At 40.5% G+C, this 16,478-nt stretch overlaps 1 protein-coding gene across 1 annotated transcript in view; it reads left to right on the forward strand.

Moving 5' to 3' along the window:
* The first annotated feature begins 6,476 nt into the window (after nt 1-6,476).
* Nucleotides 6,477-16,478, forward strand: part of satb1a (SATB homeobox 1a) — a 16,463-nt gene continuing 6,461 nt past the window's right edge. The window contains exons 1-8 of the mRNA XM_046059402.1: nt 6,477-6,966; nt 7,298-7,527; nt 8,018-8,194; nt 8,266-8,392; nt 9,648-9,771; nt 11,165-11,276; nt 12,709-13,244; nt 14,996-15,193. Coding sequence (XP_045915358.1) covers nt 7,311-7,527; nt 8,018-8,194; nt 8,266-8,392; nt 9,648-9,771; nt 11,165-11,276; nt 12,709-13,244; nt 14,996-15,193 — 1,491 coding nt within the window. The 5' untranslated portion in view covers nt 6,477-6,966; nt 7,298-7,310. The remainder of the gene's footprint in view (nt 6,967-7,297; nt 7,528-8,017; nt 8,195-8,265; nt 8,393-9,647; nt 9,772-11,164; nt 11,277-12,708; nt 13,245-14,995; nt 15,194-16,478) is intronic.

Here is a 16,478-nt window from a genome sequence, read left to right on the forward strand (position 1 = left end):
CTTCTGTGAATCATATATCACCTCAGTCGCTTCAAACAAGCACACAAACTGTGCCTACAGACACTCATGCTAACACACACGATACATGTAAAGTAGCACGTGACTCATGTCCCTGAGGTGAGGCAGCGTGAAACACATATACTTCCATAAATGTCAGCTAATAAAATTAAAACAGACATCCAACTTACAGTGATGGTCAAGTAATGAAGTGCTTAATGCAGCATTTAAGCCTGATCAGCGCTCCAAACACACATTTTGTGTGTGCGCCATAGTTCATAGTAAAGTTAACATTACGTTATCAATTAACATTTTGAAAATCGATTTGTGAATCTATTCAGAATTGTCAGCATCTCGATGCATCTAAAAATGTATTTTTTCCCCCACCCCGACTGATATCTGCAGAAAAGTTTTGCATCATCTTCTGCTGATTAATTCCACAATCAATATGTTATGATCCACTAAATTTGGGCATAATATGAGATGAAAATATCCCAATTTATATCTTCACCGCCATCTGTTTCAACTCTTTTTTGATTGGGAGGGGAGTGGCAGTTGGGGAAGGGTTTAATTTTGTGTGGTGTGTTACAACAACATGTTCTAAATAAATAACTATGTTCTAATTCAGAAGTTTGATCTCATTATCCCGTTTATTGTTTCCTTACTAAGTTTATCCAGTAACGAACCCAAGACGCTCTTTTGCAAGACATTACACTATTCAGTGCATCTTAAACAAAATTGAGACTACACTTTACAAAACTACTTAATTAAAAAAATTGCATAGGCTATATCTATCAGTGTAAGAAAACAGACTGTATATAACAGTAAGAAAATGTACACTATACTTTACAATCCAAAAAATACTTTTATTAAAAATGTTGCATACATCTACATAAGACAACTTACACAAAAACGTTCTCTTCATTCCCCTACTCTCATTTGTACACACTGGACACACAGCCTCCCCTGCACTCCCTCTTCTCCACCCACGTGCCCCCAGACACACAATGATCTGTACTCTATTGAGTGCACTCTTCTAGTATTATAATTGTTTTAAAAGAAATTAAAAATTAAAGATTATTACATGGTATCACTTATATTAGTGCACAAACAGCCATATTTTGAGTGAGAGATTCTATGGTAAGCAGCACTTAAAGCCCCTGTGTCTGGAATTATTATGTGATTATAGAAAATACGTCATATTTTGTATATTTATTTGTTTGTAGAAAAATGAGACAATCAGTGAAATTTTTAGCAGTTTTTGTTGTGCTGTCATTTGTTTATTCTGTCCCTGGGTGAGATGCCTTTTTATACTTCCAGTAGGAGGCACCAGAGAAATCTTTAAATTGAGGACAAAGGAACTTTAAAATACATAGCGTGCATTGACACAGGAATTAAACATATAATGACTTTCTTTTTGCTGGGATTTATATGCGTAATAAACTAGTATTTCTGGTAGGAATTGGGTTTGAATTGTAATCTGTTGTGTATCATTAATATGTATTAATCTATAATACGGAAACACCCTCTTTTGCAGCCCCAATTAAGCCAAGGCAAGGCAGGTTGGACCTATAACACACAAACACATTGAGGTGTTGTTGTTTTTTAGGGAGTTTAGAGTGTCCCACTGAATCAAAGTAACTAAAGATGTCAGGCCACATGGTCAGACAGACCCAGAGAGTTCAATCCAGCCAGCTACAGCTAGAGTATAAGGTAATTGCATTTACTGCCAATGTACAGTGACACGTGGGCCATTAGTACAACAGGATGTGTTATATGGTTATATAGATGATGATGAAATGAAATATATTTGGTAACTGGAGCTTGCTCTAATTTTTTGAGGCTTAAACTTACTGTATTCCCCAGAGAAAGAGAAAGGTCATGCATATGGACAGAAGTGGAGACACGGATCAAAAAACCAATCATTTGATCACGAAGCCTAATGTAACTCTGCATAAATCTCAGGTTTATCAGTGAAGTGCATGAACCACACTGCAGACTTGAGTCTTAGTTAACATCTATTACTATATGCTACATAGCATTAGTTCAGTGTTCCTGTAGTTGTTGTGGCTGCTTCGACATATCAAATAATGTACACAGTACATAAAGTTATTTGATATAAACAATCCTGGCCATTCAAATTAATGCAAAATCCATGAATGTCACACAGCATTTCTCTCAGAGTTTCTCTCAGCACCCCTAACTCTGGCTGACATCCAGTGTGAATTCTGATAAGAAACTTATGTAAAACCCCTTCATAAGCATCATCCATAGCTGATATATTTCATCAAAGAAATGTTAGCAGTTAGTGCACAAATAAAAAAAATGATGAGTGACATTAGTCTTTACCTGCACACTATAAATTTGGTTTTGGATGAGTGATATGCGGCTCCGCTGTAATTTCAACACCACTTCTATGTCTCTCTGTGTTCTTTGGTTTCATTATAAACAGTCATGGTTAAACTCTAATCTTATCTGGCTTCGCGTCTGTATAACATACAGTCATGCATTTATGCTTTAAGACTCCCTTGTGGCATTGCAAAGGCAACACTGTGCCGACATTTTAACTTAATGGTTTTTATGATGCCTTCGGGTGCTATCTAAGAAGTGGGCATGGCAGTTTAAAGATACGGCTATAAGTTAATTTTACACACACAGTTTGACAAAGCTAATAGCCCATATTGTGTGTGCAGTATGTACACACGTCACATGCACACACACAATTGTACTGTCGTCATCACACACAAGTCACACTGCACGAGCCCTCCGAATATAAGCAATATCGAAATGGCACATGACATATCAGGCCCATATGCCCTCTTCTAACAGTTGTTTCCACCTTCTACCTGTAGTCCTTAATTATGTCTTCACATCCTTATCTCAAGCAAAAGTTTAAGACATTTTTTTCATTCTATCCAGAAAACAAATCCCATCATTTTTTTTACAATCTAATTGGCAGGGAGGGCACATCTCATCTGATCCCGAGCTCACAATCACATCTGAAATCTGGAGGTCCCTGCATTCAAGCTTGAATCTTTTTTGTGAAAGACTTTCTGATTTGAATAGATACACCAAAACCACCTTAACCTGAGGTTATGTTTTCCTCAGCTAATATTTGACACCTGCGCTGGTACATGGACAGGAGCTACTCCATTACATAAGGAAACGTCCTGCATTTAAAATCGTATGGTAACAATACAGAAGTGTAATAATAAGTAAAGTACTTAAAAGTCAATTTACTGGTGAGATATGTGTGTCTGCTTCACAGTCTTCACTAACACATCCATTTGTGAGTGTGTCATCAGTGTGTGTGTGTGTGTGTGTGTGTGTGTGTGTGTTTTATATAACATTTTGTGTATCAGATTGTAAGCGTTTGTGTGCATCTGCAAACATACTTCAGAACATGAGTATGCATGAGCAAAAGACACAGAGATTTGCAATACTGAGTGTTGGCAATCCATTTCCCCTTTTAACGTGCCAACATGATGCCTCCACCCATCTAATGGCAGCAGGCTCACTAACCATATCATGAGTTTATAATAACCACATCACATCCATGGCGAATGAGGTGGAATGAAAATCTAACCTAATTTGGAGAGATACACGACTGTGTGAGTAGTGGGGTGTCCCCTGAGATGAGGCTCCGATTGAGGGAGCTGTGTGCTGCACTGGTAGCATGCTCTGTGAGCGTGTAATGGTCTTAATTATCATTTAGCATGCCAGCCTCATCGACGACATATCAAGCCAGTGATAAAGTAGTAGAGCAAAGGGTGACAGAGAGAGAGAAAAATGTGAACATATTAACACTTAATAGCACAAGCACACACACAAAATAGTAGTAAATATCTCTAAAACACTCACACACACACACACACACAAAAAACAGTGAACCTATACATAAGCATAACCAGAGGTGCAATCGGAGTGATACACATGCACACACACACATTTCCACCCAGCTGAGTGACATCTCTCTCTCTGAATTAGTCACGATGAATGATGTGTAACCAGCCATGAGTCGTTCTGGCTGGGGAGATAGCTAATTCACTTTGTTTAATTAGTCAAAAGTAGTAGAGCATGCTCTCTCTCCCCAAACATACACTCTCATTGCACAACATCCACCCATTTACGTGCCCGTTTCCTCTGTAGAAAAGACAGACCTGTAACCACACTGGTGTAACATTTCAAGGGGCAAGTCTTTGAATCTTATCTGCCACATTGATGGATCTCTGACTCTTCCTCTCTTTCTCTTCCTCTCACAGACACAATTTACACACACCAGCTACCCTTTGCTTTGTGATACCTGCAGATATTTCAAGCGCCATTTAGGGGTCGCAGCTCCAAAGGTGCATCTTGTCTGCAGTGGGCTGCAGGGGGAGGTCTGCTGATACTTGGCCGCTACCTGAAGTTTCTGCGAACACGACAGAAGACAAAGCTGTCTTATGCTACTTGATCCAGCTCTATCAAAACTTTGAGGTACAGTGATGGAAAATGTTCCTTTCATGTCTTTTTTGAGCTTTGGGTAGTTTGAGATATGTGTTTTACTGAGCAGTGTCAGCGTTAAATGATTAGAGTCAAATGATCATTTTGAGAATTATTTATAGCTAAGCTACATCTTGCTGTCTATAGTAGCCTACTTTTACATGAAGAACTACCCTGCTGTGTAATTCTAGCATAGTATAGTATATATACAGTATAGTAACAGTAACTACAGAATATTGTTGCATAATACAAGATACTACAAGACTCTGTACTGTACTATACTATTCCATACATTACAATTTTATTTATATAGCTCCAATTAATAACAAGTTATCTCATTGCATTTTTCTATAGAGCAGGTCTAGACCGTACTCTTTAGAACATTATTTACAGAGATCCAACAATTCCCACCATGAGCTTACACTTGGAGACAGTGGCTCCCTTTTAACAGGCAGAAACTTCGAGCAGAACCTAGACTCAAGGTGGGCGGCAGCCTGCCTCAACCAGTTAGGTTGAGAGAAAGAGAGAGAGCAGGAGGACAGAGAATATACAGTAGCACAATACAAGGTTCACATAGACATGCAAAATAATAGTAATGCTAATAATACAAATATCAATGAAAGAAAATTACAGTAGCAGTAGTAGTAGTATTATACCAGACAGAAACACCTGCAAAAAGCGACAGAAGAGAGAGGCGAGATAGAAGAAAGAAGTGTCCTGGCAGTCTAGGCTGATTATAGCAGCATAACTAAGGGATGGTTCAGGGCTCACCTCTGCCTCCTGAACCCAAACTGGAACCTGGTTCCACACAAGAGGAAGGCATTGGCTTTCATTCTACTTTTGGAAGCGTTAGCACAAGTAGCCTAACCCTGCATTCTGGGAGCTCAGTGTTCTAGTGGGGCTCTATGAGCTCTTTAAGATAAGATGGTGCTTGACCATTAGGCGTTTGTAAGTGATCCTATTCTGGATTTTACAGAGCCAGGGCAGAAAAGCTAATACAGGAGAAATATGATATATTTTCCTGGTTCTTGTATAGGCCATACTAGTAGACCTATAGCCTATTATATTATTGTGTATTAAACTGTAATGCATATTAAAGTATAACATAGTATAGTATAGCATAGCATAGTGTGGAATACCCAATAAAAAGAGATCCTGTACCACTACAATGTATTGTAGGCTACTAAAGCTGTGGTATAGGTTTGCTTATACTAATAGGCCCCATAGGCCTACAAGTATACACAGTATTTTAAACTATGGTATGTAGTATAGTACGGTAGGCCTATAGCAGCCTATAGTATTGCATATTGAGTACTAGGTATACTACGGGCTACTACAATATACTGTAGGCTACCATTTACAATACCATATGCTACTATACTTTAGGCCTATAGGCTACTAATGCAAATGTAAAGGGAGAGCACATTCTGCGTGCATCAAACACCGTGATTATCTACAAATAGTCTAAAACATGAGCCACAGATAATCTTGTGACAACATCACCGCTCAAAAGTTAATATCAGTCAGCCAGTTCCACCTTGTCCTGCTCCACTTTGTTACCATGGAGAGCTCCAATACCCTAAAGACAATAATAACTGCGTGCACAGCATGCGGCAGAAAATAATAAATAGATTTATGCGCAATTGTCACATTTAATACATTTACGGAGCGCGCTAGTGAATTCATTATTACACCATATGCTAATGCAGCTGGGTCCGTGTATTTATGAGTCTGTGTGTGTGTGTGTGTGTCTCTCTCTCTCTCTCTCTCTCTCTCTCTCTCTTCTCGCTTGCGCATACGGCTTTGAAGTGCGACCAACTGCTGTCCCGGAGTCAGTGCTGTAGCCTGATATATGATAGGGAATGTACTTCGGGAGCTCCAAGCAGTGTATTGTTCTCTGTTGAGCTTGAGCTACAGTAACAGCATGTCCCGGTGCTCCGGATGGGAGGTTGCTCTAAACTTGCGCTGAGGCTAATTTATCATTACAGCAGAAAGGGAACGGTCGGATAACAAGGGGGGATACGAGCAAAACTACTCAGAGAGTAAACACGAGATAATGTCGATGTTTAGCGAACGGTTAGTTTGAGTAAAAGGACCCATACCGACAGCCAAGAGAAGCGTTTCTGTTTCTCAACTGGAGATCCACGGAAGCGAGGATAACATATGGATACAGCCGATGTCTACAGGAATGGGCTGTTGATGTATGATGGCAGGTCGGACATGCACGTTGTGCCGACTGAAACAGGTTGGTTTCGCCTCGATCAAACTTCAGCGAAATAAGACGTGGGACGCATTTAGGTGCTGAAGATGAACTGAATCACTGTCGCGTACAGCGGCGCACCTGGAGATGACAGCAGGTTTATTATGGGAAACTGCGCTCTATCATTCACTGGACTTTTTACTGGATTTCGAGGGTTATCCTAATCGTCGCATCTGGGTGAAGGTCATCCCCTAATACTGATCCGGATATCCTTCAGATCTGAGCTTGTGTGTGTAAAAATTTTGCTTTCTAATTTTCTTGTTAGATACAATGCCTGAATTTATTTCCCACTCCCTGAACACTCCCCAGGTATCTAGATAATATACTTCTTGTTGTAGCCTACTTACTATGCTAATTGTTTAATTACTGGGTAGGAATTAGTCTATTCTACCTATTACACTTTTTTTTATGGACAATAAATATGTCATTGCAAAAGTTATCTTAAAATAGGTTAGAGGTAAAAACAAAAACAAAAAAAAAGGGTCACCATAAACTCACTGCTGACCACCACAAACATACTATCAAGACAAAGTGTCTGTCTCTCTGTATTGTGAGTAGTGTGACACCACAGATGGACGGCCTGTGTAATGGAGCCAAGAAACCTGAGGGCAGTGATCCCGTTGTACACCCCCGGCCCCCTCCTGCCAAGCTGGCACGACTGGAGCAAAACGGAGCGGGACCCTCGGCCCAGGAGAGGAGCAGGCAGGGGAGCCCTGTGGCCAAAACCCCTTGCCTGGCCCAAAAACCCACCACAGTGAGGCCACAGAGCAAGAGCTGGCAAAGCAGAGGTACACTGGCTGATATGGGGAAGGGTTCAGAGAATAGATGCAGAGGTGGAGCACAGTGGGGGTTTTTTAGTTACACTTACTTGAAACATGATATTACAGATTGGGTCTTTAGTACAGCAATTATGACGCCTACATCTCATCTGATATGGCTAATAACTATCTGGGGTTTGTTGGGGGGGGGATGTAAATGTTACTCTGATATGGATCGGGTTTGATGTGATTATATTTTTGAAACAAGTCTGGAAATTCAAAAACATTGTATAACTTTGGTTTGAAAAAAATAAACAACCCAATATATGACTTGATCATGCAATATAAGCTAATGGTCATATGCAACTAAGATTTTCTTTGTGCAGGGCCAATCTTAAAAATTATACATTTGGTTAAAGAATTCCCCTTATGTCATATATGCACTCTCTGCTTTGTCCGATACATATCAGTCTTCACTGTCATGTGTCATGATGTATGACATTTGTGTCTATCACCTCAGGGAGCCTGCTGCCGGTGTTCTGTGTGGTGGAGCACAGGGAGAGCCCTCTGGAAAGAGAGAGAAGAGAAGAACATGCTGAGTTTGTGTTAGTCAAGAGAGATCTGCTGTTTAACCAGCTGATAGAGATGGCTTTGCTGACACTGGGCTACTCTCACAGCTCTGCTGCACAGGCTAAAGGTACAAAACACAAATATGCACAGTCAACATCACAAGTCAATCATTTTCTCACAATTTGTGTGTATGTTCAGGTCTGATCCAGGTGGGCAAGTGGAACCCGGTGCCTCTGTCCTGTGTAACAGATGCTCCGGATGCCACAGTGGCTGACATGCTGCAGGACGTTCATCATGTCATTACCCTTAAAATACAGCTGCTCAGGTAGGGAGCTGAGATCATATGAATAAATATGTCTGTCTACAGTTACAGCATTCTAAATTAGGTGTGAATGTGAGCCTGAGTGTGTTTGCCCTGTGATGGACTCAAGCCTGGTTGAGTATTTCCCAGTATTTCACCCAGTGCAAGACTCCAGCTACCCAGAATCCCTAATATGCATTAAGAAAAGAAAATAACCAAAGGGCATGGACCAAATCATACCCATACAAATTCTATTTTGGTGTGCAGTCTCCATGATACATTTCTTGTTTTTTGACTATTTTAATGCCATTAATCTAATGGCATTAAAATAGTTTAATGAGTAATTTTATTTGCTTCAAGCAATGAATATTGATGCGCATTTTAATGGTGGAAGATATTAAAAGTTATTACTTGTAACATTTTTGAATAATAAATGTCTCTTCCATTGTTTTGACAGTGGACCTTTAGTTTCCCACATATTAGGTCTTGGGTCAGATCCACCAGAGAGTCAGGACAGTGCAGATTATTTATGATTACAAGATACTAAAATAGAGATATACAGGATATATACTGTAAGTATTTTCCACAGCAGACATTTTGACTTGTCATGACAGTAGAAACACAGGTGTGACTAATAACATACGATGGCTAACAATGGAAGCAGCTTAATGGAAGTCAGACAGATCATTCATTATATTACACTTGTGACTGTGCTTTTCCAACTGTTACAAGTCAAAATGTCTTCAGTAAAAAGGCCTGTTATCTCAAAGTAAGAGGGACCTGGATCATGTTTGCTTTCCCTGTGCTCACATGCGTTTATTCGTTTAACTCATTTGTTTATTAAGTGCTTTAGTTTCTTCACAAAGATCATACTTTCACTACCACCGGCAAAAGTGTGTCTCTGTGTGTGTGTGTGTGTGTGTGTGTGTGTGTTTAGACTGGAAAGTTGTTCAGGATCTTGCCTGCCCATCACCCAGTTTATGCTGGAAGAGGCTCCAAAGAAAACACAAGTAGTACTAATCAGCCTGTGAAAACAGTTTTATGTCTTGTGTGGCTCTGAAGGGAGCTTTCTTAAGAAAATAATTATGCCATCAGGATCTAAGGAAAGATGCCATTAAGTTACATCATGGGATCTAGCACTTTTGGTCATAGCAGGTAAAAGTCAGATTGTCAAATTTATGGAAGCGAAATGCTAAATCACAGGACTTTCCCTTTAAACTGTAACATATCAAAATGCTACAATTCAAGTGGAGGTCATTTTAATTTGCTCTTTGTCTAGCTGTCCCAAATTGGAGGACTTGCCAGCCGAGCAGTGGAGTCACTCAACTGTGAGAAACGCTCTGAAGGAGCTCCTCAAGGACATGAACCAGAGCACCCTGGCCAAGGAGTGCCCACTGTCCCAGGTACAAGAGACACACACACACACACACACACACACACACACTGTTGCACTATCTCCGTGGGGACATCTCATAGACATAATGCATTCCCCCTTACACAAACCTGAACCTAATTGTAACCTGAACCCTAAAACCACATCTTAAACCTCAGAAATCAGTCTCTACCCGTGGGAACTCAATTTTTGCATTTATACTAGAGGAGAGAAGAGAAATTTGATTAAAGTTCAAATTATGTACACATTTAATGTCTTTGTCCTTCCATGTCCTGGGAGTGTGTGTGTGTATATGTGTGTGTGTGTGTTTGTGCCTACTTCGACGTATGAGGCTGAGTAAGCGTGTGGTCCAATAGTTAAACGGGAAGTCCAGATGCTGAGGTAGATAAGGTGTGGGGGCAGAGCGCAAGAGAGAAGTAGATAAAAAGAGATGGCTATCTCTTAAAAATCCCTATAGCCTGGCCTGCTATCTCTCTTGATTTTTTCCACTACCAACCTGTTTGTCACTCTATCTGTCACCCTCACCCACCGTCTTACTCTCACCTATCTGTCTATCACCCTCCATAGCTTTTTCTGAACTATTGGCTGATTGAGCAACAACATCCAAATCTGGTTTTCTGGTGTGTTTAATTAAGCAAACACAGACACAACTGCAGAAATAATTTTACATTAATGATGCAGTATTTGGGGATGGTCTCTTTATGAATATTCATAATTATCAACTTAGTGTATCTGTTATTTTGCCTGAGGGTGCATAGGACATCTACATGTTGATAAAGAGAAATTGCTCACTATCTCTATCTCCTTGAGATTCCTTCCTTCTCTGCAGATCTGAGACTAAGCCAATCCTCCCTCCCCCATCTTTCCTCCCCATCTCTCTCTCTCTCTCTCCTATCATTCCCTTTACCAGCTCTCTTGTTTGCAAGAAGCAGATTAAAACAAATATGAGAAGATGAAAGATGTAATCAGATGTAAAGATTGTAGAAGAGCACAGTCTTCTGGGAAAAACTCTGTGTGTGTGTGTGTGTGTGTGTGTGTGTGTGTGTGTGTGTGTGTGTGTTTGTGTATGTATGCATTTTTCATCTGTGTACAGTCTATGTGTGTGTGAGTGAGTGAGTGAGCGAGTGAGTGAGTGAGACAGATAGAGAGGCATAGTCTCTGATGACCTCCAGTGCATACATGCATGCATACACATGCTGTACATACACACATATGCACACGTTGAGCTTGCACACTGACACACTCATCTGTCTTTATTATCCTATTTACCTGGGGGTCTTTTTAATAACAGAGGTCTGAGTTCATTAATATCAGATGTGTGAACAGCTGAGACACCCAGGCCGCCCATAGCAGGAGCTTGGAAAATTTAATGAATTTCTATTGTCTTTTCCCCTCTGTTTCAGAGTATGATATCATCTATTGTAAATAGCACTTACTATGCAAATGTCTCAGCTGCCAAGTGTCATGAGTTTGGTCGATGGTACAAGCACTTCAGGAAGACCAAATGCTTCAAGGGTAAGAGATTTCAAATCAAGCCTGCATGTAAACATTAAGTCTTACACTATGTCCCAAATCTATACTACACACTTATTCTGCACAGTAGGCCAATATACTACACACTGATCATAATAGTATACTGTTTTAGCAGTTAGACAAACCATGTTATACTAACAGGAAATTATATATGTGCAACACTGGACATAAATCAAACTGCGATTTTGAAATGTCGCTTAAACTTTACATAGAAAAAGCTAAATGTTTTTCTTTAAGGTTCTATGTGTAACTTTCAGAAAGCTCTTCTTATTCATGACTCCGGTGGCCGTTAACTGAACTGCAGTCAGCATCCTGTTGCTCGTGCGTGCATTCTGTAGGCTTGAGCAGGCATCGTCCTGCCAAAATAACACTGAATGCTGGAAAAGAAATTACAATGATATTTAGAATAATGTAAAGTTTCTAGATTTTATTTGGACCATTGGCTCCATGATACTTACTACCAATGCCTCGAAAAAAACAACATAAGATCCACGCTGTGCAGTCAAACCATAGCCAGCCAGACAACCCCAACTTAGCTTAGGATACAGTTAGCTAGTTGGCTGCCAATGCCTTACTCGCTAGTAGAAAGCAGAGCTAAATTAGCCCAGCTTGGACCTAAGAGAGATTCATCGTTGGCCCACTTTGATTATGCAGTCAGATAGTATTTTGCTAGTGATAATGTTAGCAAGCTAGCAAGATAAGGTTAGGTCGCCAGCTGCAATCTAACCAGTCTACCAGCAAGATCAGCTCCAGGAGTTCGAATGAATTAGCGGACAATATCCACTGAAGACAGAATTTAGCAACTTTAGTTAGCTAGCAATTCATCCACTCCATTTCTTAGCTAACATTAGCAAGGGTTGCACAATGTTGGCACTGTAGGAGAGAGGAAGAGAAGGCATTCGGGAGTACACATAAACGTCACATCCATTTTATTTTCCTGGAAAAACCGTCCCAAGCCCTTTACAAAAAATCAGTCCCCAGCCTGTTAGGCAACTGAGAAAGTTGTGGAAGGTCTTGTTTTTAAGCTATGTTACAATCCATTCACACACTGGCAATACAAAGCGATTAATACATTCTTACATATGGTAGCTTTAAGATGTAATTCTCCAAGCTGTAGGTGTCCCCCTACCACCCACAATTTATTAAAACATTTTTCCAACTGTGAACAGCTTTTCCATTTAATTTGTGTATTAAATTGTGGGACTAAAGTTTCCACCGCCAGCACGATCAAAGATCATCCGTATTTAGCCTGCATCTGTTCTGGTTTGAGTATACATAATTTTGTATACTGTATACCACATAGTCAAAGCTAGCCGGCTTAGAATTAGTATAGAGTATGGGTTTGGGACACACTGTTAGTATTTGGTGTGTTAATAATTGTACATCTGTCTTTGCTTTCCTTTTCCTGGAACAGAGATTGACAGCTTCTCTGACCAGTCCACACATATCTCACTCACCCAGCAGCCAATCACAGGTAGCCCAACTGATCAGAGTTCCACCCTTCTTTTCTCTCGTGGAGAAGTAGCCAACATATGTGGCCATTCTCCTCTTGGCCTGCGCCCTCACGGGTTGGTAACCCAACCTCTCAGCTCCCAAATGGTCAACCAGCAGCTGGTGATGGCCCAGTTTCTCAACCAGCAGTATGCTGTTAGCCGTATGCTAGCTGGCCAGGGTCTCTCACCGTCCCCACAGCAGTATCTCAACCATCCGCCTGTAGGGAGGGCACCTGGAAAGGTCTTCTCAAAAGCCCCTGATTCACAAGCCCCGCAGCAGGCACACTGTGGCCCAGGCGGAAGTCCTGTAGCCGGGCCACAAAACCAGATATCCGCTGGGTCTTCTGTTGGGCCCACAGATGTGCCAAGTGACATCTACCATGGTGTGAGGGAGGAACTGAAGAGAGCAGGCATCTCCCAAGCCGTCTTTGCCCGGGTGGCCTTTAACAGAACCCAGGTATGGAACACATACATCACAGTGACTTTGATCTGAATGAAAGGATGTTAAAAGAGGTTGCAACTGTTTTCTGGAGATTATCTTTTGGAAGCGTTTTCTGGTGTTGTGGTTGTAGGTAAGTGTGTTCTGTGAATATGTGTGTTTGATGGTTGGCACATTGGCATGGCCTTTGCCGCAGTGCCCCCTCCCCCGTGTGTGTGTGTGTGTGTGTGTGTGTGTGTCTGTGTGTGTGTCTGTGTGTGTGTTTGTGCCAGCTCTCTGCAGCACAAAGCTGGTGCCAGCACTGAAGCAGCTGCTAGGCCAACTAATCGCAACCCCTTAGAGAAATGCTGTCTCCCTCTCTACCTCTTCCTGTATTTTACTGTCCCTCCATATTGCCACCTTTCATGCCCTTCTATTTGTTTAATCTCTACCTCTGATCATCAATCCATGTTTTTTTTTCATCTTTGCCTTTTCCTTCCTTTGGTCTCCTTCATTTTGTATCCATATCTCCCTCCGCCATCGCCTCTAACACTAAAATGCCACGTTATCTGTGTCCATCATTTTACATTCACTACCACACCCACAGAAATGGGGCTCAGAGGACAGGCTAAGCCCATTGTTATTATTATTATTACCATCATTATCATTTTCATCACAATAAGCAGGGCTAGTTATTATCCACCCCCATGTTTCCCTGTTGCCAATTCCAAGGTGCTTCAGTGCCAGCCATACAAGTTGGGCTTGATGCCAAGATGCCATATAGAAGTGAGGGGAGCATTTGTCATTTGACGATTCATGTAAAGCCTCCATCTATTTGGAAGGAGAGGTTTGCTGGGTGGATCCAAAGATGATCCATGATTTGAATAAGTAGGCAGTTTCCTCTCTCTCTCCATTTCACTGCCAGCGTGAAATCTGATTTCTTTTCAGGAAGAAAACCCTACAATCTGCATGTGATGTTTGAAGGCTTTCCTGCAGACACAGATACACCCAGAATAATGCTAGCTCTACATGCAAGTAGTGTGCTTAGCACTGACTGGGAACCGTCTGTGTACCAGCTATTGCTGTGAAACATTAAACCACAGGAACTTGACAAGGTGCCCCTTTGAATGAGATCCAGAGTTGGATGTGAGGAGCTTTAGAAAAATTCATTTAGGCATTTGAGAAACTTTATATTTGGCATCTTTATGTAAAGAAATAACTAATACTTAATCATTATGTGTGCATATATATTGATTTAACATATAAACATGTAGAAAGAAATCAGTTTCATCAGTGATTTTGCCTTCAAATTGTACTCCCAATGTGTGTCATCCTTCCAAATCATCCAAAGATCGATACCACCCTCATGTAATTTGTAAAAACTGAAGTGTAAAAACATCAAACTGTAGTTTCTCCCTGTTTCCAGCGTGCGTGCTAAGCTAAGCTAACACCTACTGGCTGTTGCTTTATATTTAACAGACAAATATAAGTGTGGTATTGGTCTTCTCATCTAACTGTGACCAAGAAAGCGCATTAAAGCTTTTCCCAAAATGTTGAAATATTCCTTTCAAGATTTTTCAATTGAAATTAAAGATGATTAGAAGTTCAAAGGAATAAACTATAGCCTTATGATAACTTTGAACACCAGCAATCATTTTCTTAAAATAGTAACCTAACACTAATATACACCAATATATCTGAATGAATTTGACATTGTTTGCATGTATTATTGTGTATGGCTTGCTTATATTAATTATTGCTGGTATTGTTTGTGTTTGTGCCTTTACCAGGGTCTGCTTTCAGAGATTCTGCGGAAGGAGGAGGACCCTAAACACGCCTCCCAGTCTCTACTGGTAAACCTGCGGGCCATGTACAGCTTCCTGCAGCTCCCCGAAGCTGAGAGGGAGCGTATCTACCAGGAGGAGAAAGACAGAAGCCTGACAGGATTCACCCCCAGCTGCAATAACACACCGCCAAGACCCACGCAGGTCAGCCAGCAGACAGACAGAGAGAGAGAGAGAGATGAAATCAAACATCGGTGTCACAAAGCTGCTGTGAAATGTTTTAATTAATGCAGTAATAATAAAAGCATGCATAAAAGATTAAATGTAAGAGGAAACAATTTTCTGCCGTAACACTCTCCTCATGAAAAAGCACTGAAATACGGAAGTGGGAATATTGTTACTTAGCTGCATTATTACTCAAGAATAATTGAAATCACTATTGTATTACTCAGCAAAAGTAAAATGTAGCAGATTTAATGCTCTGCTATAAAAGACACATTTTCACATATATTGGATGAATATAAAATGAAAGTCTAGAGAGCAGAGATTGAACTAGATTAATTTAACAAATGCATTTGATAAGTAAAGGACATAAACAACAACAAAATATCATACAAACAAGTGACGTTGTGAAGCTTACTAACCGCAAATGTCTGACGCATGGTCAAGGCCCTTTGTCGTCGCTTTTTAAAGACTTGGGTAGCCCTTTTGCATCAATTATTGACGTTTAGGGATCCACAGTCAAGTTAGCAACGCTTAGCAACAATAAATATGCAATATCCGGTTACACTTTCAAGATAAAACGTAACGTTTCGATACATTGCCATGTTGAAACGCGCATAATTAAAGTCGTGAAACGTTGCAGTTTCGTTAGGTTTAGGCACAGAAAGTACTTGGTTGGGTTTAGGCAACAAAACTACTTGGTTAAGGTTAGGAAAAGATCATGGTTTGGGTTAAAATAGCTATGTATGTCAATTAAGACTTAAGTTAACTAACTTTAATGTCAATTTACCTCACTCGCCTAAATAAAAACATTTAATGTTTTGTTTCGCAGGGGACACAAACCCTGTTCTCCTGCTTCAAGGTCCGGGTTCTGGCCCTCTATCCGCCCCAATCACCTCCTTACTTCGTCTTTTCTCTTAAATATCATACTTGCCTTTACCATCAAAAACTGACACAACAGGGCTTCCCTCAATACGTCGAACTATGACGTCAAAGGGATCCCTAGTGCGTCACAAACTGACGATTATGGCTCTTGACCAAGCGTCCATATGTGACGACTTGGGAGTGAGACCGGGTTGAAAGTATTCAGACCCCTTTAAATTTTTCACTCTTTGTTTCATTGCAGCCATTTTCCAAAAATCAAAAAAGTTCATTTTATTTCTCAGTAATGTACACTCAGCACCCCATCTTGACAGAAAAAAACAGAAATGTAGAAATTTTGCAAATTTATTAAAAAAGAAAAACTGAAATATCACATGGTCATAAG

The sequence above is a fragment of the Micropterus dolomieu genome, linkage group LG09, assembly GCF_021292245.1.
Source record: "Micropterus dolomieu isolate WLL.071019.BEF.003 ecotype Adirondacks linkage group LG09, ASM2129224v1, whole genome shotgun sequence".
NCBI classification, from domain to species: domain Eukaryota; kingdom Metazoa; phylum Chordata; class Actinopteri; order Centrarchiformes; family Centrarchidae; genus Micropterus; species Micropterus dolomieu.